This window comes from Hypanus sabinus, chromosome 8 (genome assembly GCF_030144855.1).
Source record: "Hypanus sabinus isolate sHypSab1 chromosome 8, sHypSab1.hap1, whole genome shotgun sequence".
Classification (NCBI taxonomy): domain Eukaryota; kingdom Metazoa; phylum Chordata; class Chondrichthyes; order Myliobatiformes; family Dasyatidae; genus Hypanus; species Hypanus sabinus.
Window position 1 is genome coordinate 129,473,074 of NC_082713.1, and position 27,400 is coordinate 129,500,473.

At 42.6% G+C, this 27,400-nt stretch overlaps 1 protein-coding gene across 1 annotated transcript in view; it reads left to right on the forward strand.

Moving 5' to 3' along the window:
• tmtc1 (transmembrane O-mannosyltransferase targeting cadherins 1) overlaps positions 1-27,400 on the forward strand; it is a 169,837-nt gene that overhangs the window by 122,687 nt on the left and 19,750 nt on the right. Inside the window, exons 12-14 of the mRNA XM_059977827.1 lie at positions 14,587-14,695; positions 23,397-23,499; positions 24,593-24,728. Of these exons, the coding sequence (XP_059833810.1) occupies positions 14,587-14,695; positions 23,397-23,499; positions 24,593-24,728 (348 nt within the window). The remainder of the gene's footprint in view (positions 1-14,586; positions 14,696-23,396; positions 23,500-24,592; positions 24,729-27,400) is intronic.

Sequence of the window (27,400 nt, forward strand, 5' to 3'; positions counted from 1 at the left end):
TCTGCATTCTACACAGACATGGGACATCTGTGGTTGGAGTCCAAATCCGCTGGAGGCCCGTCCTGGTGTTACTTGTCTATGTATGAGCGTGAGTGGGAGGGAAGAAAGGGGCTTGTTTTGCTGCTGCTGTTCTTCTGCTTGTTGTGTTCTGTGTTGTGCTGCCAAGCATTGTGTGAGTGCTGTGTTGGTGCTGGAATGTGTGGCGATACTTGCTGGTCGCCCCCGGTACACTCTCGAGTATGTTGGTTGTTAGCACAGATCTTCTGGTTTAAGAAGGCGCTATTGAAGATGAGTGACAGCTTACTGGCAGTTCATAAAGCAAGAAATACAACTAAATACTTTCTGAGTAATACCTTTTCTGTGGAAAATTGTGGTAAATCATCACTGGAAACAGTGAAGGGGCAAGTAAAGGTGAGGCTGACTTGAGGGTCGAGGCATATGGGTGCGAGGCAAAGTCGGAGTGAGGTTGAGGCAGGTTCAAGGAGAAGTAGTTAGAGAGAGGGTGAAACATGGTTGAGACAGAGTTTGGATGTGGGATGTGGAGAAAATTCAGAGCAGAGTAGTTTCAGTGCCCGTCTACCTAAACCGAGTGTGAGTTCTGATTGATTTATGTGCGGGCTGATTTGGAAAAGTCGGGTACGAGCTGGAACATGGTGGCAGGATCCAGGCCCAGAGAAATTGGCGCCTTTGTCCAGGATTTGAACAGATTTGTGTGGGGGCTTGTTGAATTGATTGGGGTAACTTCCCTTAATTGATTTAGGTTGTGTGGAAAAACAGCAGAAATGGAGTTTGAGGGTAATAGGGGTAAGGAGCTGGTGGTACCGTTTAATATCAGCCAAGAAATTGAGTTAGTACTGCCCTTTGATACAGCTGAGGTAGACCGGTATTTCCTACACTTTGAAAAGGTGGCACAGACTTGACAATGGCCGAGGGATAAGTGGGCTATCATGTTACTGTGTGTGTTGAAAGGGAAGGCTCATAGGGCGTATTCTGTCCTGACCTTTGAACAGTTGAGGAATTATGATACAGTGAAAGATGCAGTGCTTAAAGTGCACGCGGGTAGACAAAAGTTCAGAGGCTTAAAGAAGTCCAGGAGCCAGAGGTACCAGAGGGGTAGTAGGGATAATAGAGAGAGCCCGCCGGCTAAGTCAGAAGGTAAGCTGGGGACTAGCGGAAAAGAGGAGGACGACAACAGAGCTCGGGTCCTAGAACGAGTGATGACCCAATGATTTAAACACTGGGCTAGATGCATTGAAAAGGCAGGGTCTGTTGGTTGCTCTGTGATGTTTGCTCTGCTCTCCACTGCATTGAGGCTGGGACCATGGGCCTGCTTCAGCAGCTCCAGGCTTCGCGTCTGCGAGCTCCGCTGTGCGGTGAACTGAGATTAAGGCTGTGCACCAGCTCCAGGCGTCCTGTCTGTGGACTCACTTTTGTTCTGAATTCTCTTGTTTGCATGATCCATGCTTTTATTTCTCTCTCTGCGCATTGGGTGTTATTTGGTCTTTTGTTTTAATGGGTTCTTTTGAGTTTCTTGTTTTGTGGCTGCCTGTAAGGAGATGAATCTCAAGCTTGTATAATTTATACATACTTTCATAATAAGTGTACATTGAGCTTTGAAACCACGCTTTTCACTCTATGTTTCAATGTACATGTGATAAATTTGAATCTTGAACTTTAGTTGGTGAATCATTGGCAATGTATTGAGGTACAGTGAAAAGCTTTGTTTTGCAGACCATCCTTAAGGTCATTCCCTATGTAAGTACATCGTGGTAGTACAAAATGGGAAAAATACAGAATGCAGCATTACAGTTAGAAAGTAGAGTGCAAGTAGGCAAATGCTGAGGCCGTTTGAATTGAATTGACTTTATTTCTTGCATTCTTCGTATACATGAGGAGTAAAAATCTTTTATGTTACTTCTCCGTCTAAATGTGCAATATGCAATTTATAGTAATTTGTAATAAATAGTATGTGCAACTGGGCAGTCAACATAGCATAGAAATACAATTGTATCAGCATGAATTAATCGGTCTGGATACCTGATGGAAGAAGCTATCCCGGAGCCTGTTGGCTCTGGCTTTTATGCTGCAGCAGTTTGTGGTTGGGGTGACTCAGGACCCCAATGATCCTTCGGGTCCTTTTTACACACCTGTCTCTGTAAATGTTCTGAATAGTGGGAAGTTCACATCTACAGATGTGCTGGGCTGTCTGCACCACTCTCTGCAGAGTCCTGTGATTGGGGGAAGTACAGTTCCCATAACAGGCAGTGATGCAGCCAGTCAGGATGCTCTCAATTGTGCCCCTGTAGAAAGTCCTTAGGATCTGGGGACTCATACCAAACTTATTCAGCCATCTGAAGTGAAGGAGGTGCTGTTGTGTTTTTTTGTCACACAGCTGGTATGTACAGACCACGTGAGATCCTTGGTAATGTGTGTGCCAAGGAACTTAAAGCTACTCACTTTCTCAACTCCAGATCCATTGGTGGTAATAGAGATTAGTCTGTCTCCATTCCTCCTGTAATCCACAACCAGCTCCTTTGTTTTTGCAACATAGGAGAGGTTCTTTTCTTGACACCACTGTGTCAGGGTGATGACTTCTTCCCTGTAACCTGCCTCATTATTATTTGAGATTAGGCCAATCAGTGGAGTATCATCAGCAAATTTAATTAGCAGATTGGAGCTGTGGGTGGTGACACAGTGAGGGACTCCTATGTTGAGGATCAGAGGGGAAGAGGTGAGGGAGCCCACTCTTATCACCTGCCGGCAATCTGACAGGAAGTCCAGAATCCAGCTGCACAAGGCAGGGTGAAGGCCGAGGTCTCTGAGCTTCTCATCAAGCTTGGAGGGAATTATGGTGTTGAATGCTGAACAGTAGTCCAAGAACAGCATTCTTACTTAAGTATCCTTCTTCTCCAGATGTGTTATGACAGTGTGTAGAGCAGTGGCTGTTGATCGGTTGTAGGGGTCCGTTGTGGGTGGTAGCATGCTACAGATGTAGTCCTTATTATTGAGGTGAGTGCGACGTGACACCAGTCATTCAGACATGTTACCTTGTTCTTTTTAGTTACAGATACAGTGATGGATGTTTTGAAGCAGGAGGGCACTCTACACCGGGAGGGGGAGAGATTGAAAATGTCTTTAAACACTCCTGCCAGTTGTGCCATGCACATCCTGAGTACCTGCCTTAGGATGGTCTGGAGTTCATTCTTGTCGTACAAGAGGTCCATTCATGTGCCTTCAAACAGTGACATAAAAGCTGTCCTTCAGCTTAGTGGTGCATATTCTCAAGCTTTTGCATATTTTGGCTTGTTAGTTGACATACAGCATGAAATAGGCATTTCTGGCCCTTTGAGCCAGCAATCCCCCAATTTAATCCGAGCCTAACCACAGGACAACTTAATGTGACCAACGGGCTTACCAAGCGGTACATCTTCAGACTGTGGGAGGAAACCAGAGCACTGGGAGGAAGTCCACACCGTCAAGAGGAGAATGTACAAATTCCTTATAGACAGCGGTGGGAATTGAACCAAGGTCTCCTGTACTGTAAAGCGTTGTGCTAACCACTGTGCTAACTTGATGCAAGAGGAGAGAAGAGGAAATGAGCAGGCTGGAAGGAGCCTTTGCTTATGTTGGTTTCTTTCCCGAGGCAGCAGGAAGTGTCAACAGAGACCATGCAGGCTGCTTATTATTATAGACTGGGCTCTGGTCACAATTCTCTGCAACTTCTTGCAGTCTTGGGCAGAGCAGCTGTCATTACAAATAATTCAGACAGAATGCTTTTTATGGTAACAATTGATGAGGGCCATCAGGGATATGCTGAATTTAATTATTTTTTGAGGATATAGAGTCACTTGCTTGTTTTCTTTTCCATGGCGTCTCTGTGGCTGGACTAGGATAATTTGTTGGTGATGTTTACACCTTGGAACTTGAAGGCCTCAACCAGCTCCACCTCTGCACCAGCTGAGTGGCTGGCTACCATTCTAACATTGAAATCGGGACAGCAGCACCGCCAAACAAAATTAGCAGACGCAAACTAATGAGGAAAATATTGTGATGTATGATGTGTCACTCATAAATAACAAGTAGATGAGAAATGGAGAGTGGAAATTGGGTACAAGGGAGCTTATAACAAGAAGTGAAATGGGCCTATAAATGGAAAATGATGAGGTGTGAGATTTTTTAATATCACTGTACTGATCCTTACTTCGAGCAGTAATCGACCTGTCACTCTCAATGTGTGTGCTGTGAGGCTAAACCATTTATATATGGTAACAGGTGCTGAAATTAGTCAAGACTGTTGTGTGCTTAGAGAACCCCTTCCAACCCTGTATTATGTAAGCATTACCTGGGTCCCAGCTATTCAATTCGAGGCAGATTTCGGTCTTAGAAATTCAGTGGTGGCACATTCAAATAATGAGCAAATCAACTAAGTCCCCCTTGTTATTTTGTTCTACCCATTGGATAGGACTGCCTTGTAGGTGTCCAGGTTGTATGCCTGATCTACTGAAATTACTAATTAAAAATCTCAATGTATCGTCTTTTTATTTGGTTCTTTTGTGGTGTAGGCCTTGATTTTGCACATGATAAAATTCGTCCACAAAATGAAGAGTAAAACAGCCTGGAAGAATCCTACACCAAAGGGCTCACCCACAGGATGCAGAGTATATACACAAAAACACAAAAAGCTGACAGCAAGGAGAAGCCCAGGTTGGTTTATCAAGCCTGCCCCACCCTCACAGTGGCTGGTGCACTTGGCTCAAATGTCTCCGCACCCTGGGATAAAGGAGAGTGTTCTCGGAGAGAATTCTGGAAAAATCCCTCAGCGCTTCAAGATCAAATTCTGTCTGGGCAATTGGAGTACATAAAAGGACAGACCAGCCATTTAATGTAAGCTGTTGCCACACCCAGGAATGGTACAAGCCCTTCTTGAAATGAACAAAGAGCAATGATTTCTTGACTCAGACCGAATTGCTTTTTATTGTCATAGGGATAGTTTTCAGGATAGAGCAGGGATTAGGGCTTAGAGACAGGGATGGAGGAGAGTTAAGAGCAATGAATGAAGAGTCATGGCATGAGCTGGTTTTCAGATTTTGTGGGGAAATGTGAACGATCCCAGAGGTTGAGTTGGCAGGTGCCAAATCCTCTATGGGAGGTCCTTATGGACAGGAGCCACAAAGGCTGCTGACAACCCCCCCCCCCCAGGATCACTGGGACTGAAGGTCTGACTAGTCCAGAAGAGGCCCAAATATCAAACTGGTGACAGCAAGTCCTAGGATCAAGGCCTGAAAGTCAAACCCGTGATCGGACACACAGATATCGGTGAAGTCTGGATGGCAAAGCCGAAGGGTAGCGCTCAGAGGTCAGCGAGTCTGAAGCTTGAATTTCAGAGGTCAAAGACCAAAGTCAGAAAGTCTGGATGCAGAGGCCTGAAGTTCAAAGTCATTTGGTTGGCGTGTCTTGTACTCAGAAGCCTGTGAGTCTAGGCCAGGGACTGGAAATTGGAGACCTGATGTCTGTGAGTCAGCGAGTCCAGGGCCAAGGGACTGGAGGCTCAAAGGCAGCCTGTCCTGGAGGTAGGTAGGTAGGTTGTGTGTGTGTGTGTGTGTGTGTGTGTGTGTGTGTGTGTGTGTGTGTGTGTGTGTTGGGTAGGTGGGAAAGAGGTTTATTTTGCTGTTGTTGTTTGATTTCATTTTGTTGTTGCATGTTGCTCTGCTGAACATTGTGGGCATGCTATTTTGGCACCAAAATGTGTGGTCACCCTTGCAGGCTGCCCCCAGCACAACCTTGGGGTGTTGGTTATTAACTTAAGTGACAGTGCCGGCTGCCAAACACAGCGGTTAACATATTAGTCACCCGGGCAGGACAAATGATTGCTGTCATTTAGTCATATAACTGACTTTCATCCATCCTCTGCTCATTCAGGCTGAGGGAAGTACCTCCCCACCAGCCTCCCAAAACACTCCAACTTTGTGTCTGGTGATTAGGTCGAATGAGTCTGATTCTTTAGTTCACATATAAAGAGGCAGAAGATATGAGCAGGATACATCTTTTTCTATATTGTTCGTATTGTGCCAAGAGATTCTCTCACAATGTTGCAACTCCATTGACGCAGAGCTTCTTGGACTGTGCTGACAACTGTCTGATGGACTGTGGTTAAAGGTCTTTCTCTGCAGAAACCTTCCTGTGAAGGCATAGGCCCAGCTGAAAGGAACTTCACATGAAAAAAAGGCGTAGGCCCATCCTTCGCTGTGCAGGGACAGGAAGGACCTCAGTACACAGTGACACTTGGGGCCTAGGTGCTCTGACTCTACGCACTGCTTAATGCAGCCTCACACACCGCTCATATTTCTGTTGAGCTCTCTCACTCAACAGGTGTATTGGAACTGAGCCGCCACGCCCCTGCAGTCTGAGGATTGAACCTTGTACCCTCCAAGCCTTTGTGGCTCTCCGCTAGGTCAAGTTAAGCTCTCGGACACTGAACTTTTTTTTCTCTTTATCTACAGTTGTCATGGTTACAGAATTTACCGGTAAATAGAACCCAACCTTTCGTACTCCAAATCGTGTTTCTAAATGAAAAACTTCCTATGGTGCACAGGGATCACCCACTTAGTTAGTTCCAACAAGGATTAATAAATGGATTCCACCTCTTCTGACAAGAAATAGCATTTTCAGCATTACTATAGTCTTGAATCCCCTCTCCTGAATCTAGCAATTCAGTTTCTTTCAAATAGCAGTAATTAATGAGAAAGTAACAGCCCACACTGGGAGTTGGTTACGTTTCTTTGTTATCTGAAAGAACCCATTTTCTCCCAGCGAGGGACTCCTAGTTTAATTGTGCTCAGCTTTCTCTGGCCCTTTCTCTGATTGTTAGTTTTACTTCAGAGGATGCTGCTGCAGGTTTGCTTTCAAATTGGGTGTCATAGAGTTGAACAGCACAGTAACAGACCCTTCAGCCCACCCTGTCCATGCTAGCTATTGTACCCATCTATAATGCCATTTGCCTGCATTAGGCCTATTACCTTCTAGGCCTTAAAAAGAGGAGTCCATTCCTCAGGACCTTGTTAAAGGAGAGTTTTGCAGGGAGGTCTCTTCCAGTATTCCAGTTTATTAAATAATCTTCAACATGTATCGCTGAAACAAAGTATTTTGTCACTGTCACTTACCTACTTGCCATGCAGATTAGCGCCCACATTACTGCAGTAGGTACGTAGGATGTTGTCAACTGCAATATGTTTGAATCATCTCGAGGATCATGAGGATACCATGTAAAGACAGTTTCTGTTTTCATGATCATGAAGAAAAGAATTCCTTCTTGGGCTGTTTTCCAACACACCATTTAATAAGGCTCTGCCTGTCAAATTGGTGTGTGGAGGTTTAATTTAGAAATACAACATGGTAACGGGCTCTTTTAGCCCCATGAGCCCCCACCGCCCAGTTACACCCATGTGACCAATTAACTTACTACCCTGTATGTCTTGGGAATGTGGGAGGAAACCAGAGCACCTGGAGAAACCCACATGGTCACAGGGGGAACTTACTAACTTCTTACAGACCGTGGTGGGAATTGTACCTGGATCACTGGCACTGTAATAGCATTACGCAAACCGCTACACTACTGTCCCAGCCCATGATTGATAGATAGGTCCTGAGGTATGAGGAACTAAATCTGAGAATAAAGAAACAGTGAAGAAATTAAACCACCATTTTGCGTCTCTCTTCATGGAAGCAAAGAAAGTCTCCCAGAAACAGAGGAGAGCATCAGATTTAGAATTAACAAGAAGCTGAAGCAAGTTGTCATTCATGGGAAAAGGTATTGGAAAAATTCATGAAAATGAAACCCATTATCTTTGGAGGATCGGTTGGGCAAGCTAGGATTTTTCTTTGGAACAAAGGAGGATGAGAGGTGACTTGATAGAGGTATGCAGAATGATAAGAGGCATCAGTCGAGTGTGTAGCCAGAGACATTATGGACTATGTTGTATAGTGTTCCATGTTCCATGAATCCCTACGATCTGATGAACTGCCCCTCTTCTCCACCCCAAAGTTTCAAAGAGCCGAAGTTTGCATGCTTGGGAGGCACTGTCGGAAAATCCTGAGCAAGTAACTGCAATGCTTTTTGTTGACGGTCACAATCCAGCAGATCAGTCTTCCATCATGCTTATGATCTGTCTATAGCCAAAGGTGTCGTGACTTCAGGGATGTCAGGGGTCGAGTCGGTCACTGCACAAAGCTGAGCCTTTGTTGCCATGGAATTTCAGTGGCTGGTCAGTGATAATGTACAGACGTGTGCACCCACTTCATAGCCATATCACTGAACAAAAACAATAAAATCAACTTCAGAGTATTTTTACACTTTGCAGTGGTTGGATATACTATATACGTTGTCCCCAGCAGAATGCTAAATTTAACCGCAATTCCCTATTGGAAAGACTACTCAGGGTTTCTGCTTTTGACAGTTCCCCACTGTGTCAGGCAGATGTACATTCTTTCCAAGGTTCAGTTGTCAGTTTACCATCAATGCATAACTGTGAAGAACTGCTCTTGTGATATGTGTCTTGAACAGAGGAGGGACAAAGCTGACAAGAAAAAGCGATCTGCTGGTTTTCCATGTGGATGTGCTCTATTTTTGTGAGCGGAAGTGCCTGGGATATCTTTAATTTACAATTTCTCCATCTTGAACAAGGCCCTCAGCATGTTTTATCGACCTTCATTTTTTTTGTACAGCTGCACAAATTGATTCGAACAATATCCAGTCGCCAGTCTAGATCACTGACAGTTGGTTAACAGCCCATGAAGCTTTCACAATTCCCATCAGCAATTTGCACATAATGTTCACAGGACAGCCAGTGCTGACAACATCTATTCTCAGATGTTAAAGAAATGAGTATTTTAACTGTCCATTCCATAGTGGTTTGATCAGTCTCCTCCAAGTGTTATCTGTGTTCAATGGGTTGCATTGCTGTAGGTTATGAAGCACCACATTTGCCTTTAGAGTGAGGTGTTAAACCAAGGAATCATATGTCCTATTGATCAACTCAAAACATCCTGGGTACCAGCTCAAAGATTAAGAGATCTGTCCTCAATGTACCACGAAGACATGGTCCTCATCCAATATCATTTATGCAGATCTTTCCTTTAATTGCAATTTGTTGGAGCCTACACTGATTCTCACATTTCCCTATGATAGAACAGGGACTGTTTCAATGGCCAAGGAGCTTTGAAAGATCATGACATTGTGTAAGGCTATCTGTGAATCCCATTCTACCTCTAAAGTGGATAATCATGAGGAAATGTATAGAAATCTGTGTATCAGAGATGTCAGGGGTAACTTACCCCTGACATCTCTGTATTTGTAAGTTTTTTATGCAGAGAGTGGTGAGTGTGTGGAATGGGCTGCCAGCGACAGTGGTGGAGGCGGATGCGATAGGGTCTTTTAAGAGACCCTTGGATTGGTACGTGGAGCTTAGGAATATATTTCTAAGGTAAGGATATGTTCAGCACAGCTTTGTGGGCTGAAGGGCCTGTATTGTGCTGTAGGTTTTCTATGTTTCTAATATTTTTCTTCTGGTTTTTGAAATTGAAAATACTTTCCCTTGCCACCTTGTGTTGGAAGCAGCTATGGGGACTGGCCTATCCCAGCATTCCTTTCAGCAGGAAAAGACATTATCAAAACAACAGGGTTTAGCAGGTTGTTGGGCTGGGGGAGAATAGTATGGGTTCCATTGCCTATTCAACACCATATATCTTTGGCACTGGAAAAAGTGAGCTCAACAAGATGCTTTTTTTTGTGAAAGTCAGTCTTCTGAATATGCTTTAAGTCAAACTGAAGTTAAAATTTTGATCAGCCAGACTAAATAAATATTTGAGAAGTGATTCCAAGTGTAGTTTGATTAGGTCTCTAAGGGCTGTTATTCAGTGTTCTGTTTTCAGCTGCAGTTTCCTCTGTCGTGAATTTGATATGGTTGTTAAAATTAAGAGCAAACATTTACCTAGAAATTGAAGTGGTTAACACTTTACTTTATGTAATAGGAAATCAATCTTTCTTTCCTGGAGCGAAATGCAGTTTCTTGGAACATAAAACATGAATGAGCCCTTCAGCCCACAGTGTTGTGTGAACTAAATAAGTTAATGGCACCTAATCCATTCTGCCTGTACCTAGATCCACATCCCTGCACTCTCTGCATATTCATGTGCCTTTCTAAGAGCCTCTTGAACACCTCCGTCAGCACCCTTGGCAGTGTGTTCCACTTTCTGCGTAAAACGGAAATTTTAATTGCAACAAATTACAATTAAAGAAAATATCTCCTTTGAACTTCCCTCCTCTCACCTTGAATGCCTGTCATCAAGTATTGGAAACAGACGTTGCTGGGAAAAGGTCTGTCCATACTCTCTATGCCTGGTATAACGTTATAAACTGCTAACAAATCTCCCCTCAGCCTCCACTTCTCCAGAGAAAATCCTAGTTTTTCCAACCTCTTCTAATAACATATGTTTTCTAATCATTTTTATTTCAAGTTACTCCTGAAGTTAAGGCCTTTTCCTCTAGTCCAACACTATTATCTTACCAGTACCGAATCTGTCCACGTCTTTATTAACATGCTGTGATTCAGTGATGTCACCAGCAGCCACATCAGGTTGTTCCGAAACATTCCATTGACTCTGCCTGCCAACATAATCAAAGACAGTTCTACACTGCTTATTCTCTCATCATCCCCCCTTCCATCAGACAGAAGATATAAAAGATGAGAACATGTACCAGTATTTTCATCTTCCCACTTCACAGCTCCACACAATGCCATCTGCTGCTGAAGTCATTAATGACTTTGCCTCTTTCAGATTCCACAATATTAAGATCCTCCTGTGACCCACACTCCATTATCCATTAGCACCAATTCAGTTTCCTCAAAATTCTTCTGCCTTTTTACTCATCTTTTCGTGGTCCTCACTAACCAATGCTGAGTTGTGGTTGCTCATGTCATCCTGGGTTTAAGTTCTTTCTGCCCTCCTTAACTCAATATTGTTCCAACCATGCGGTTTTCGTAATTCCCTCTCACACTTTACTTGTCTGATTCTGCTGTTGGCCAGAAAGAACTACATTCTACAGATCATTTTACATTTGTCTTTGCTTTGCCATGAGGTCGAAGAAATAGAGGCTACCATTTTGTGAAGCTGCTATGCACCCTACATTTTGTGAACTGATGCTGTTTAGCTTGTTTAGTGTTTTAAAGGAGAGGCAATGATGTTCCAGGTAATCTGCTGGAGTAGAGATAATTTCCAAATAAGTTGTTTGTTAGGTGTCCTTTGATTAGATATAATATGCAGGTTTGTGAATGGTGGGGTCTGTGTCTGCCCTAAGTGATTTAAGCTGGTTCCTAGTTTGGTAACTGATTGAGAACAAAGAACCATAAGTTACTTGTCATTTTGGGAAGAAGGGCAATAAATGGATGCTAGCTTGCACCAGAGCCAATAAAGAGGTGTTATGGTCAGTCAGGTAAATCATAGCTAATGACACTGAAATGCAACATTTGAATTGATAAGGAATGAATATAAAAGCAGAGGTTTTCAATTGCAAAATAGCAATAACTCTGTAGAGAGCCACCATCATGGATGTGGAATACCCATTGATATGTGGAGATCAGTGTAGGACATCAAGGAACACATGGCCAGCAGAGCCTCTTTTACTGATATTACCTTCCCTACTCTTTGACTGTTCATGGAGGGCCAGAAAACTCAGTAAGTGTTTTCACAGGTATCCAGTTGTGTAAATTCACGTGCTCTTCCATTGAGACAATAAAGGTACTTGTCGATAATTATGCATTCTCTCTGTGCCCCTCTGATCATTATTACTAAGTGGTAGATCCGTGTAACACTGCCCTTTCATGTATCCCCCCCCTTCCTTTTACCCCACCATCCGCTCAGCGTACATTTGCTCACTTGCACGTGGACACACAATATACACGCTAGGTGTTACATGAATGCGATATGCTGCATTCCAAGCGTAGTGAGGCAATAGACTTACCCCAAATCCTCCTCCAGCGCTTAGCTGAGATTGAAAGGTGCACTGCTCTTGATGTAAGTTTGTGCTAGCTCTTAGTATAGGCTTTTAGCTAAAATTGGAGACCAGTAAGGGAGCTGAATTAGTAAAGGTGCCACTAGACAGCATAATTAGGGAAGTTTCCACACCCTCTGATGTCCTTTGACCCTGGAGAGGCTGGATACTGACTGTATTGTGTCAGAGCAACAAAGTATTTTAATTGGCATCAGTATTTCTTCTCACCCCAGGCTGTGGTAGATAAAGGGTCTGTCTTGCATTTGTCTTGTTCAGTTTGTGTTATACCTCCACACTGCAGAGGAACATCCTATCCTGTTCAATCCTTTTTGCTTTGTTTGTCTTAAACTCAATAATGCAATCTGGTTCATCCCAAACTTGCCATAATACGCAACCTGTTTCTGATAAGGCTTGCCTGGGGAAGTCTGAACATAAAAATAAGCTGCATTTTAAGCTACTAATATACCATAGGGGTTATCTGCAGCCGTCCAAGGATTAGTTCTAAACCCGGAAACAAGGAGTTATGAGCCCTTACTGAAAAACAGTGATATGGAATTTTGGTTGCACATGAAGAGACTATGTACTTCTTTTTGACAGAGAAATGGTCCTCATGAAGGTTGTCAGATCTCTGTGTTGAGAGTGAGCCCACTGCTAGTGCCTACTGTTTAGTTCTGGAGAATCACTGGCACCCAACAATCACAGAGACAAAAACTACCTTAAAATGCAGGTCACTGAAACTGTGAAGCTGCAGCTGTACCTGTTGTGCCATTGTGTCACCCTTTGGAGAAATGGAGAATAAAATAAAGAAATTAGAAAAGGTTGTACAGTAAGTTCAGGGTTGAGGTGAGTGAAGTTATACATGCCAGTTCAGGAGCCTGATGGTTGTTGGGTAATAACAGTTCCTGAACCTGGTTGTGTGGGACCCAAGGCTTCTATCCTTCCTGTCTGATAATAGTCGGGAGAAGTGAGCTTGGCCTGGATGATGGAGGTCTTTGATGGATAGATGCTGTTTTCTTGTGGCAGCCCTCCCAGTAAATGTACTCAATGGTGGGCGGGCTTTGCCTAAGGGGGACTGGGCTGTAACCACCACTTTCTGTAGTTTCCATTCTGGGATTGGGGTTTCCATACCAGGTGATGATGCAACCATTGAGGACACTGTGCAGCTTTAAAGTTGGTCTGGGTTTCAGATGACATGCTGAGTTTGTGCACACTTCTAAGAGGTTCTCATTAGTGAATCTACCGTGTACAGAACTACTTCATGAATGCCAGTGTTATATCTTGTGCAGTGGGTATTGAAGATGATGTTTTTTGGCAATAGTTGCTTTGTAAAGTGAAAATGGTGTTAACTGCCTGAAATAAAAACAGAAAAAGATTGGGAAAGCTCGACAATGATTGCTTCTCTTCTACTTCTATTGTCTCAGTAAAGCAAGCAGCATGACCGAGTTCAATCTCACCCACCTCAAACATTCTCTCTTCTCTTCTCTTCTCTCTTTTTACCTCCTCCACTGGGTGCAAGATACAAAATCCTCATAGCACACACCACCTGGCTCAAGGACAGCTTCTACCCTGCTGTAAAAAGACTATTAAGTAGTTCTGTAGTATGATAAGATAGACTTTTGACATCACAATCTACTTCATTATGATCTTGCACTTTATTGTTTACCCACACTGCACTTTCGCCTTATTCCGTATTGTTATTGTTTAATCCTGTTCTACCTCAGTGCACTGTGTAATAATTTGATCTGTGTAACAGTATGCACGACAGGTTTTACAGTGTATCCTGTTTTATGTGACAATAATGAAACAATACCCATTTTAGTATTGTCTTTAATTGGGATTGCTGTTATCCGAAGCAGCCCCTGACCCCATCGAGTTTCATAGGCTGGAGATCTGGAACTCACTTTATCTATTGGAAATAAATGCAAACAGAAGGAAAAATAAACTATTTTAAATGAGCTAAGTTATTCCCTTTGAGTGAATAGAAAAACTCCCCCAATTTACATGGAGAATGGTAAATGCAAGGAACTGCTGCCAGGGGTGGTAGTAGAGACAGATACATTAAGAGACTCTTAGATTAGGTACATTGATTAAAGAAAAATGGAGGGCTATTTGGATGGGAAAGGTTAGATTGATTTCAGCATAGTTTAAATGGTTGGCACATCATGGGCCAAAAAGCCTGTATTGTGCTGTTCTATACCAAAACTCAGTTTCTGTTCACTGAAGCCTCCCATCAGTCCTACTCCCACTTCCTTCTTGTCTGACTCTCACCCCTCCACTGCTGCTTTACTTTAAAATCTCTCCCTTATCTTCCTCCCTTTTTGCCATTCCTCTTTCCCTTTCTCACTCATTATCCATCTCCAAATTGACTTTCAAACTGCGGTCTGGGAATATAAGAGTTTAACTATTCTTCAAAGCTCAGAGGCAAACCCCAGCCCATGTGTTAGTATTAGCCTGAATTTTGGTGTGCTGCTTATTAGAAAGAGACTCCTGATGATGCTACAGAAAGGCAAACCTCTTACCAAGCATTTCACATCTTGCAGGTCTCAGCAGAAGCTGCCCGAGGCTGAACAATTACTGCGTGACTCCATTAGGTCAGGTCCTCAGTTTGCCGATGCCTACTCCAGCCTTGCAGCTCTGCTGGCTGAACAGGTAAGTCAGAGCAGTTTGTGGAGCTATGGGTTTATTGATCAAATGCTATCTGATTTGTTTATTAATTAGAACATTGACTAAATCACTGGAGAAACCTGAGAAGTTGTAGGATATGAATGTCTTTATTTATCATGACAAATATTCTCTTGGAGATCTTCTTGCTAGAGTCTCCCAAATTGAAAGTACATCAAGATTTTATACTCTTGAGGACAATGTTAACAGCAGATGATTCAATACAATTTCAAAAGCCACAGTGACATTGCTTACTTCAGTACGTATAAAAAAGCTGGATGAACTCAGCAGGTTGGGCAGCATCCATTGAAAGAAGCAGTCAACGGATGCTGCCCGACCTGCTGAGTTCATCCAGCTTTTTTGTACATCTTGATTTGACCACAGCATCTGCAGTGCACTTTGTGTTTGCTTACTTCAGTATTTGGTGTCTGACAGATCGTTCTTTTGAAGTATGTATTTACAGTGGAAGCACTTTGTAACGGATAAGGCACCTCAAAATGTTTGGATGCCTTTGCTGGGACAAACTACAGTATTCACATAGACAGTCTAAAAGCTTCTGAGAACAGAGAATTCAGTTGCCCAAGAATAGTGTTATGAGGGCTGACTCTGTGACTAAAATATCCCAAATATTGATAGATCAGCAACCCATGACCATGTGACCTTGTTTGATGTGCTAAGTGACAATATCATTCTGGTTTGCAAGCTTCCTTGAGCTTTGTTGCAGTGGTGCAAACAACTTAGCTGTAGTTTCCTGGTTTGATGCAGGCCAGTTAACATAACCCCATTGTCTAACATTTGGTTGATGCTTACGAGAACGTCTCACGGTCACTCCACATTAAAAACCTTATCTCTTAGCAGCCTAGCCCCCTGCTTGACCTGTTCTCCATAGTCAGTACTGTAATTCCAAATCTGCCCCTTTAACATCAAACTGATTACTGCTTGTAATTTACAATAAGAATTGAAGACTGGTTCTTGTTTGAAGTAATATATGCTATATTCACATAATTCTGTAACTTCAGAGTATTCCCTAACACAGACCACACAAACAACTAGGTGCTATGAAACCCACCTGGCAAAGTTTCTGATTGCCAGCTTAGAGCAGTACCCTTAACACTGCACTCAATCACACCCAGTGTAACCAGAGTTTCAGAAATCCTTGGGAGATGATGAATTCTATTGAAATTATAAATCCTTAAAATTGGCACTTGCTTGTCCAATCTGTTAAGGTATTAATTGAAATTCAATGTGCAGGACCTGGAAAACTGAGACAAACACAAGAAATGCTGGAAACACTCAGCAGATCAGGCAGCCTCTGTGGAAACTTTGATTCCATTTCTCTCACTGCAGATGCTGCCTAAACTGCTGAGTGTATCCATCCCACTTTTATATCCAATTCAAGTTCTGTGTTGAGAGCATCCCGACTCTGTGATGTTGAATAATGGGCCAACTGGAGAGTTTTGCTATTGGTGCTAGTAATTTGAGACGTGGATTCATAGAGTATTACAGCACAGAAGCAGGCCCTTTGGTCCATATAGTTTGCGCTGAGCTAATGATCTGCCTAGCCCCATCAAACCACACCTGGACCATTGACCTCCACAGTCTTCCCATCCAAGTACTTATCAAAGTTCAGCTAAGTAGATTTATTGAACCATCCAGAGAGATCCTGTTTACTTCTCCATCCCCAACCATTCATCCTCTTTCTCCTAACCTCCCAACAAGGACACAATTATTTTTTGTGATGACCTTATCACCACTAATTGGTCATAATCCATTAAAGAGATGGTCATATATTTTGAACATGCAAGCAATCTTGCTTTTACCTACTTCTAGCTCATGTAATATGCCTTTTCGATGCCCAAGGGTCTTATAGCTGTTGAAACAGATTTTACCAGGTAAGTTCCAGAAAGAATGCAAACTTAGCCGATTAGCTCACTCATCTCCGGAATATAAAAACAAAGTCAAATCTTATGTAAACATTGCATGTTCTCACTACATGAAAGAGCTTTTAATCTTGAAAACGCTGCAGCTTGTTGATGTTACTGAAATAGCTGGCACCAAATGTTTTATTTGTATTTTTGGTCATAAGATCTCTTGTGTTTATCGGGCGATAATTAAGAACAGTTCAGTTTTCTCTGCCTCCGGTAGTTTTATACTTGATACAGAGTTCTACAATATTCTAAAGTAAAACAATTACAAGTTATTCATTAAATATTGCAGGCCTAAAGATAAAAGGAGATTATCTTTATGACATTGTTATGATTACTTTGGATGATGGCACTTTATCTTTCTGTTCCACTGGCATTCATGTACGTGTCTATTGCTGCAGTATCATTGCTGTACATGGACAATTAGTTAATAACAGTGCAACTTTATGCTATGCCTCAATACAGTACCCAAGCAGCTCTTGTTAAACGACATCCTACAAAATCTCTCTGCAGCGTTTGACGTGTTTGACCATCCTCCTCCAGCTCCACTTTCCTGGGTAGATCTGGTTTCCACCCTGTTTTAGCTGGCAAATCACCCATGATGTCTGCTCCCTATGCTCATAATCTTACCTGTTGACCCAAAAAGGATCGTCCCTTTAGATCCCATCCCACTCCATTGTCCTGGTGTGAGTCTAAGTTTCCATGTCAGTGCTGCCATCACCTAAAAGGTATCTGAAGGGTAGTAAAGGCCCAAATGTGCATGGATAAAAAATAGGCATGCAGTAACCTACAAATCTGTGTGCAGGAAATTGAGAAATAAGTTAGCTTTTTATCTTGAAATAAGTTTTATTTTTGCCCTTGGATTGAATGACCTCTTGTGCTGTTTAGATCTGTTTTTTCCAATTTTCTGTGGCAAGCCACCTCATTCAACATTGTCAACAAGATGATCCAAAGCTTTCTTGCCCATATTCTTTATAAAATTTAACTTAATATGTTTGTGTTGATATTCTGCTGCCTATCACCTCCCTATTTTATGCCAACTTGTTCATGTCACAGCATTTTGAGATCTCTGCTCTTCTCCAATTCTGTCCTTTCCACTGTTTCTGAAATTCACTTTTGATGACAATGCCTTCTTGCATCTTGAATTCGTTTGTCTTGAAACTTTAAGTTTGTTTCTCTCTCCACAGATGCTAGCTGACCTGACAAGTGTTTCCAGTATTGTCTGTTTTTCTTTAATCCATTTCTCCGTAATGCTGATATTTATTTATTTATAGCAACACACACAAAATGCTGCAGGAACTATGCAGGGTAGGCAGCATCTATGGAAATGAATGAGCAGTCGACGTTTTGGGCTGGGGTCCTTCTTCAGGACTTGGGACCTGCTGAGTTCCTCCAGCAATTTGTGTGTGTTGTTTTGGATTTCCAGCATCTGCAGAATTCCTCATTTTTTATTTATTTATGCCCATTTTATTTCATATCCATCCTTTAATCTCTAACTTAATTAGCTTTTTGTATCTAATGCTTTAGTTTTTTTTTGTAATTCTACATAATTTTTGAAAGTTGTGTTTTGCTGCATGGCATGCACTGACCAATACATTACAACAAATTGCTGTTATATATGGCAAATAAAGCTGATCATAGTTTGTTGATCATTTTATTTCTTATAGGCTCTCAGTTGGTGACGGTTTTGGCCAATGCACTATTTTGAATATTGATTGGAGATCATCAAATTATATATCATCTGGGCTTGTCTTACGGATGTGGAGGTCCACCCGTCTGTACTAATATCGGCTGTTTTACCTCTGCACATTATGGGATAGCGGGTTGGAAAGGGGTATTTGTAGCTCTGCTTCCTTACTAGTGGATAAACCCAAACTGGAAAATGGCTTATGAATATCATAATCTTGAGGCGTAAGTAAGTCAATGGGACATAGATTTAAACTGCACGTTTAGCCCCAGAAGCCCTTATAATCGTGTTGCCTGTGGAAATTAAAGTTTTGACAGCCAGAACTAATGAGGGTGTGAAGAGGCTCTGGTTAAGACTCTGCTGAGAAATATTCTCTTTTCTTACGAGAACTGCATTGTCATGGAGAGCTGACACCATTCTGTTAAGGAGAGTGCTAAAGCAGGCTTGCATGGAGTTAAAACCGAACACTGCAGCACAGTACAGGCCCTTCTGCCCACGATGTTCTGCCAACCTCCTGACCTATTCTAAGATTAATCTAACCCTCCCCTCCCACATAGCTCTCCATTTTTCTGTCATCCATGTGCCTATCTAAGAGTTTATTAACTAGCCCTAATGTATCTGCTTCTACCACCACCCCTGTCAGGGCATTCCACACACTCACCTGTTTGTGTGCAATTGAGTTAATTGGGTAATTCTTCCGCAGGTCAACACTGTTGACCAGAACTGAGTTACATGTAGATTAATTGTGTGAACTTTTTTAACATTGTAACTATCCTCCACTTACTGTATTTTTTATTTGGAGAAGTTGCTGTAGTCCTTGTTTCTTCTCTTCTTTAAGCCACAGTTTCTACAAAAACGGATATTATTTGATGTCAGATAGATGGCTTACTCTGAGTCATCTTCTCCACTCTGACACGTCAGCTGACACAATATGGTCAATAAATGCTGTGCTATTTATATGTGGAGAGACAGCGGGGGCTTATTTGTTCTGCTCGGATTAGCAGATTTTAAAAAAGGTAATCGGCATCATGAGTCATTTTAATTAAAAAAAAGATAAAGTGAAGTATTTTTATGCACTGGGTTGTTTTGATGTGGAAAACACTTCATGAAAGGATGATGACAACCAATCCAATCCTCTAGAATTCAGTCCATAAAAGCCAGGAGTAGAATTAGGCCATTTGGCCTATTGAGTCTGATCTGCAATTCCAATATGGCTGATTTATTATCCCTCTCAACCCCATTCTCCTCCCTTCTCATATCCTTTGAAACCCTTACTAATCAAAAACCTATCATCCTCTGCTTTAAATATACCAAATGGCTTAGCCACCACAGCCATCTTTGCCAATGAATTCAAATCCGTCTGGCTGAATCATCACCACCTTCTTATCGCTGTTCAAAAGAGACCTCGTCCCAGTCTGAGGCTGTGCCCTCTGGTCCTAGCTTTTGGTTGACTGAGGCTGTTCAGCTGCGAAATGACTTGTTATAACCTTGAGCAGCATAAAGGTCATGTCTAATGCTGGTTGGGAATGTACCATAAAGATCAGAATCTTCAATTACAGGTTCACAGATCTCTGTGGAACATCTTGGAACAGAGAACACTAGAGCACGTCTTCAGCCCATCATGTTGCATCCACTTTATAAGCTACTCTAAGATTAATCTAACCCTCCGTACCTACATAGCCCTCCATTTTTTTTTATCATCTAGGTGTCTATCTAAGAGTTTTTAAAATATCCATAATATATCAGCCTCTACCACCACCCCCGGCAAGACATTCCATGTATCCACCCACTGTCTTGGTGATGTGGAGGATCAGAGGGATCTTGGGGTCTGAGTCCATAGGACGATCAAAACTGCTGTGCAGGTTGACTCTGTGGTTAAGGAGGCATACGATGCATTGGCCTTCATCAACTGTGCGAATGAGTTCAAGAGCAGAGCGGTAATGTTGCAGCCAATAGGACCCTGGTCAGACCCCACTTGGAGTACTGTGCTCAGTTTTGGTCACCTTACTACAGGAATGATATGGAAACCCTAGAAAGGGTGCAGAGGAGATTTACAAGGATGTTGCCTGGATTGGGGAGCATGCCATATGAGAATAGGTTGAGTGAACTTGGCCTTGGAGCGATGGAGGATGAGAGCTGATCTGATAGAGGTGTATAAGGTGATGAGAGGCATTGATCATGTGGACAGTCAGATGCTTTTTCCCAGGGTTGAAATAGCTAACATGAGAGGGCACAGTTTTAAGGTGGTTGGAAGTAGGTACAGAGGAGATGTCAGGGGTAAGTTTTTTATGCAGAGAGTGTTGAGTGTGTGGAATGGGCTGCCAGCGACTGTGGAGGAGGCAGATAAGATAGGGTCTTTTAAGAGCTTAGAAAAATAGAGGACTATGGGTAGCCCTAGGTAATTTCTAAAGTAAGTACATGTTTGGCACAGCATTGTGATCTGAAGGGCCTGTATTGTGCTGTAGATTTTCTATGTTCCTCTGTGTAAAGAACTTAACTCTTTCATGCACCCTCTACTTTGCTCCAATCACCTTACAATTATACCCCTTAGTATTAACCACATCCACCCTAGGGGAAAAAAAATCGCTGCCTATTAATTCTATCATTGTCTCTTAACATCTTATACATCTCTATCAAGTCCCCTACCATCCTTCTTCACTCTAACGAGAAATTGCTGTGGCATTTGAGATGTACCTACTTTGTTGATGCTTGTTGGCTGCCAGTGACTAGTGGTGTTCCACAGGGGTTGGGGCCATTTCTTTTCATATGATACTCTATGTTGATGATTTGGATAATGGCATTGAAAGTGTTGAGGCCAAGTTTGCAGGCAATAGTAAGATAAGTGGAGGTGCAGGTAGTGCTGAGGAAGCAGGAGTGTGCAGAAGGACTTAGATTAAGATTGAGCAAGGAAGTAGTAGATGGAATATAGAGAAGAGTATGGAATTGATAGAAGGAATAAAAATGTTGACTGTTTTCTAAATGGGGAGCAACTTCAGATATCAGGTGCAAAAAGACTTGGAAGTCATTGTACAGGATTCCCTAAAGTTTATCTTGCAGGTTGAGTTGGTGGCGAGGAAGGTAAATGCAATGTTAGCATTCATTTTCAGAGGACTAGAATAAAAAAGCAAGACTGTAATGCTGTGGCTCTATAAGGCATTAGTCAGACTGTACTGGGAGTATTGTGAGCAGTTTTGAGCTACTTAGAAAGGATGTACTAGCATTGGAGAGAGTCCAGGGTCCAGAGGAGGTTCATGAGAATGATCCCTGAAGTGAATGGGTGAATGTGTGAGGAGCATTTGATGGCTCTGGGCCTGTACTCACTGGGGTTTAGAAGAATGAGGGGGAAGCCTCATTGACACCTATTGAATATTGAAAGGCCTAGGTAGAATGGATGTGGAGAGGATGTTTTCTGTAGTGGGGGAGTCACACACCAGAGGGCACCACTTCCAAGTGGAAGCAGGCTGTAATTACACTGAGGCTAGGAAGCTTAAGGTGGGGGTGATCTTCACTTCTCTGGGTAAAAGAGAACACTGAGATGGCTGTGGTCACAGCTTCCAGACTATAATTCGAGTGCTCACTCTTTAAGTAGCATGGCTTTTGGGCAATTAGGGTTGTTACAATCTTGGAGTTTGATATTAAGGGGAAAAATCTTGATTTTCAGATTAGTGAGATGGAAAATCTGACTGGTGAGGCATTTTGTATGTTGCAATGTGATTACTTTTGTAATTTTGACCAGTCAAAGAGTGCAAGGGCAAATCTCACTCAGAGTTTTCAAATGGGCTACGATGCTCTGAAATGGTCAGAGCATTGTCCTGGAATGGCTGTGTTGACTTCCAGTTACTCAGAACTGTCTTGTTTGCAGCTGTGCAGATACTTGGCGTTGAAGGCAGGGACAGTCTGAGACCATGTGACAAAGTTCCAATTATTGGCCAACCAGAGGAAGACACCTTTGTTGAAGAGAAAAGCCCAGCCAATACCTCATGATTGTGCAGGACCCCTAATTTTATAGAATATACGTGCATTATCAGGCAAACATTAACAACAAGCCAGAGTAGAAATCAGATAATTGCCAAAAGTGGTCTGTTTTCAGAGCTAAATTAGACAGGAAGTTGAAACAATTGAGAGCAAATTCTCAATGCAAGGAAGTTGAAGACCAGTACTGGTATGAAGGAACTGAGAGATACACAAGGCTAGAACTGGAAGATTGCATTAGTTTCTGTCCTGAATGGCTTTATAATCCCCCAGCATACCTGTTCCTCCAATAGTGGCCTCTTGAATAGTCATGCTCTGCCACTGAAAGTCATCCCTTTCCCACCAAGGCCAGAATTTCTTGAATACTTAATCCCCTCTAATCTCTGTTAAAAGTTATCCTGGACAGGCTCTGCAAATGGAAGTGTTTGATTCCTCCTTCAAATGTGGAATCACAAAGTCAAATAGCACAGAAAAACCCCCTTTGACGCTTCATCTTTTTTTTCCAGTCCTGCTGAAGGGTCTTGGCCAGAAACATCAACTGCACTCTTTTCCATAGATGCTGCCTGACCTGCTGAGTTCCTCCAGCATTTTGTGTGTGTTGCTTGGATTTCCAGCATCTGCAGATTTTCTCTTGTTGATGACAGAAAAAAAACCCTTTGAGTTTGACTATCAATGACTCTGTTACTGTAAGCCAATGATCCAGTTAAATCTCCCCTCAGATTCTGCCACTCACCTACAAAACTGACCTACCAACGTGTGTATCTGTTGGGATGCAAGAGGAACCTGGAGCACCCAGAGGAAACCCATACAGTCACAGACAGAGCATGTACCATAAACTCCACACAGCAGCAGAAGCTGGACCACTGGAGCTATGAGACAGCAGCTTCACCATATGCTCCACTGTCCCACCATACTGCACCACTCAACTACTTCCTATTTTCTTTGATCGGAAGCCTAGAGCAATCTTGGACGGATCATCATTATTTTATAACTGGTTGAGCAGCTAAAAGATGAAGTTTAAATCGTGTTTTGTCATGTTAATAAATAATCATAACTTTACTGTTCTCTATCTCCCTTTCTGCCCTTCTCCTGCCCTCCTCTGAAGGATCGATTTGAAGAAGCTGATGAGATGTATGCAAGAGGAATTGAAAACTGCCCTGAGAACTCAGACCTACACAACAACTATGGGGTCTTCTTGGTCGATAGAGGTGAATAAAGTCATTTTAATCTGCTGGCATATAATCAGTGGAACATTTTTATCTCCTTGTCTGAAAATTCGAGGGTTGTTTCTCCGTAGACCTAAGATAATACCACTGGTGCTATTCTGGGGCTGTTATTTTATTGAGCTATTCTACTATTCGTAGTTTTGCAGCATAAGCTATCTACCACCAGGTGTAGATGTCCAGGGATGTCACTCCATTTCTGAGTCTACTGGTAAGAGTGTTACCTCAGAGGGGCTACTACATAGACCTTATTTATCGTCAGGGTGTTACTCCTCAAGTCACCCTTCTTTGGGAGCAGAGTGCTGATGGGTTTTTGAAAGTCTCTCTATGCGTTAACACAGTGCTGCCTCACCAGCTGACCTTGCTCTGCCAAATGGAAATGTTTCAGGCCAATGACTTTCCTTCTGCCTTGACAAAAGGTTGTTGACCCAAAACATTAACTCTTGTTCCTCTCTCCACAAATGCTTATTGAACTGTTGGATTGTTGATATTATTTTGCATATCATTGAAGTTCTGGTGACATTGACTCTTTTATACAGAGCTTTTGCACCTAAGAGACTTCTGTTCCATTGGCTTTAGCTAGACCTTGAGCCTGTGACATAGTGGCATGCCACCAATACAGGCCTTTGGGCCTAGTGAGTCTGAACTAACTAACAACCACTCTATTCATACATTAATCCTTTTTAAAAAAAATTTCCACACACACTCATTAACATTCCTCAAGTTTTAACACTCACCTACATGTTAAAAGTAATTTACACTGGCCAGTTAATCTGCCAACCTGTCTTTAGGGTGTGGGTCATAAGGTGGATGAGCAAACATCCCAGCCTCACAGGGAGAATGAGAAAACTCCACATAGTCAGTACCCAAGGGCAGAATTGAATCCAGGTCACCGAAACTGTGAGACAGCGATTCCACCGCCCCAAGTCTATGGTCCAAGCCTGATGCAAGTATTAGTATTATTCAGGTGATCCAAGGCTGCGCAAACAGCCAATGAGGTCACATCTGCTGAAGACTTATTGGATTTCAAGCTACTGGCTCTCATCTGCTGACAATTGAAATTTATTGGATTTTGCAGGAGATGGGAACAGGGCTTCTAGTCATTACTTGCATGCCATTCGGCTAAATCCCAAACACTATGTTGCCATGTTGAATCTCGGCCGACTGCTGCGCTCAGCCAACAACAACAAAGAAGCCGAAACCTGGTATAAACGGTAAGTTAAAGATGCGAGGTTCTGCAGGTGCTGGAAATCTAGAGCAATGTGCAAAGTACAGGAGGAACTGAGCAAGTCAAGCAGCATCTATTAAGGAAAATGAACAGTCAACATTTTAAGCCAAGATTCTTCATTAGGATTGGAAAGGAAGGGGGAAGAAGCCAGAATAAGAAAGTGGAGGGAGGGGATGGAGTACAAGCTAAATGGTGATAGATGAAGCCGGGGAGAGAGGTGAAGCAAGAAGCTGGGAGGGGATATGTGGAACAGGTAAAGGTCTGAAGAAGAAGGAATCTGATAGGAGAAGTCACAGGACCATGGAAGAAAGGGGAAGGAGGAGGAGAACCAGTGGGCAGGTGAGGAGAAGAGAAAGGGTGAAAGGGTAATCATAAGGGGGAATGTGAGGAGAGAGGACATAATTATTGCAAGTTAGAGGAATCAAGGCTATCCATGGAATATGAAAGGCAAACATGAGGAAATCTGCAGATGCTGGAAATTCAAGCAACACACACAAAATGCTGGTGGAACGCAGCAGGCCAGGCAGCACCTATAGGGAGAAGTGCTGTCAGCGTTTTGGGCCGAGACCCTTCATCAGGACTAACTGAAAGGAAAGATAGTAAGAGATTTGAAAGTAGGAGGGGGAGGGGAAAATGCAAAATGATAGTAGAAGACCGGAGGGGTTGGGGTGAAGCTAAGAGCTGGAAAGGTGATTGACAAAAGGGATACAGAGCTGGAGAAGGGAAAGGATCATGGGATGGGAGGCCTAAGGAGAAAGAAAGGGAGAGGGGAGCACCAGAGGGAGATAGAGAACAGGCAGAGTGATGGGCAGAAAGAGAGAAAAAAATGAGGAGGGTGAAGAAAGCTAAATATATCAGGGATGGGATAAGAAGGGGAGGAGGGGCATTAACGGAAGTTAGAGAAGTCGGTGTTCATGCCATCAGGTTGGAGGCTACCCAGCCGGTATATAAGGTGTTGTTCCTCCAACCTGAGTGTGGCTTCATCCTGACAGTAGAGGAGGCCATGGATAGACATATCAGAATGGGAATGGGACGTGGAATTAAAATGTGTGGCCAATGAGAGATCCTGCTTTCTCTGGTGAGCAGTGACTACAAACTATTCCACACCATGGTTCCAGAGGAGGTGGGGGAATTGACTACAACTGATACTGTGAGTTATTTAGACGAACTCTCCAACAGCAAGGAGTGGAAGGATGCAGTCATAATGCAGCAGATGGGATTAGTGTAGATTGGCATAAAAGGTCAAAATGGTGGACCAGATTCTGTGCTGCACAGAAGAGCAGTCAGGTAACATTGGATTTCCTGCAAACAACATACTTTCAACATGTGGATAAATTCTCCAGTTAGCTATACCTAGAGGTAATGCTTTCTGCAAAGTTATCGTCTTTAGTTGGCAATCTCCAGAGTCCAGTAAGTATTTATTAATCTCCCAGTCATGGCTATGAACAGCCCAGGAGAAAAGTTGTAGCAGGATTCATTGTTTAACCTCTTACTTTTGGCCAGAATTTGTATTTTGTTTTTAAGTGGGTGCGTCAATGATACGTTTCACTGTTTTAAATGTTTCTTGGCGCAGTTAATGGAAGGTGGATACATGGGAAGGAAGGAAATGAGAAAGTTCTGATTTAAAAAAAAACATAGCAGGTCACCAAAGAGTTCAAAGGAAAATAGTTTATTGTATAATGATTGAAAGGGTTGCTATCATATTAAACTCATTCAAGAGTTATACTATGAAATGGAAACCATGCTGTTGAAAGAAAAATATCCAGGTTAAAAGTAAGATCACTGATGCTGTAAGTGTTTTTTTAAAGAGGGAAATGGTCGAAATACTTGGCAGGTCAGGCAGCCTTTTGAAGAGAAAATAGTTCACAGTTTGGATGGCACACAAACAAGCAGAGATACATCCTATCTCCCATCTGAAAGGTGGTTATTAATAGCACATGAATGGTACTTTAGGTACACTCTTACAATATATTACAGCAAGGAAAGTGGCTATTTGATCCATCAGATCCATGTCAGCTTTTAACAGACAATGCCATTGATTTCCCTGCACCTTATTGCAGCCTGGCAAATTATTTTATCCCAAGTGCCCATCAATATCTAGAACATAAAACAGTACAGCACAGTATGGGCCCCTCAGCTCATGATGTAGGGCGGAACACCTAACCCTTCCCTCCCATTCTGCCCATAACTCTCCAATTTTCTTTCATCATTGTGCCTTTCAAACTGTCACATATCCCTAACATGTCAGTCTCTACCACCACCCTGGCAATGTGTTCCACATGCACACTGCTCTTTGTGTGTAAAAAAAAACTACTGCTGACGTCTACTCTAAGCTTTCCTCCAATCACCATAATAGTCTTTTGGTTTTAGTCATTTCCACCCTGGAAAAAAGGTGCTGGCTCTCCACTCTCTATGCCTTTATCATCTTGTACACCTCAATCAATTTGTCTCTCACCCTCCTTCTCTCCAAAGGGAAAAGCCCTAACCCAGGTAACTTTTCCTCTTGAGGCTTGTGCTTGTTTTGTGTCTTATCTGTGCAAATTTACAGGGCTAATCCTACCAGTACGTCTATGGATCTGGGAGGAAAGCGGAGCTGCTGGAGGAAATGCACGCGATCACGGGGAGAAGGTGCAGACACCGTGTAAGCAGCATCCGAGC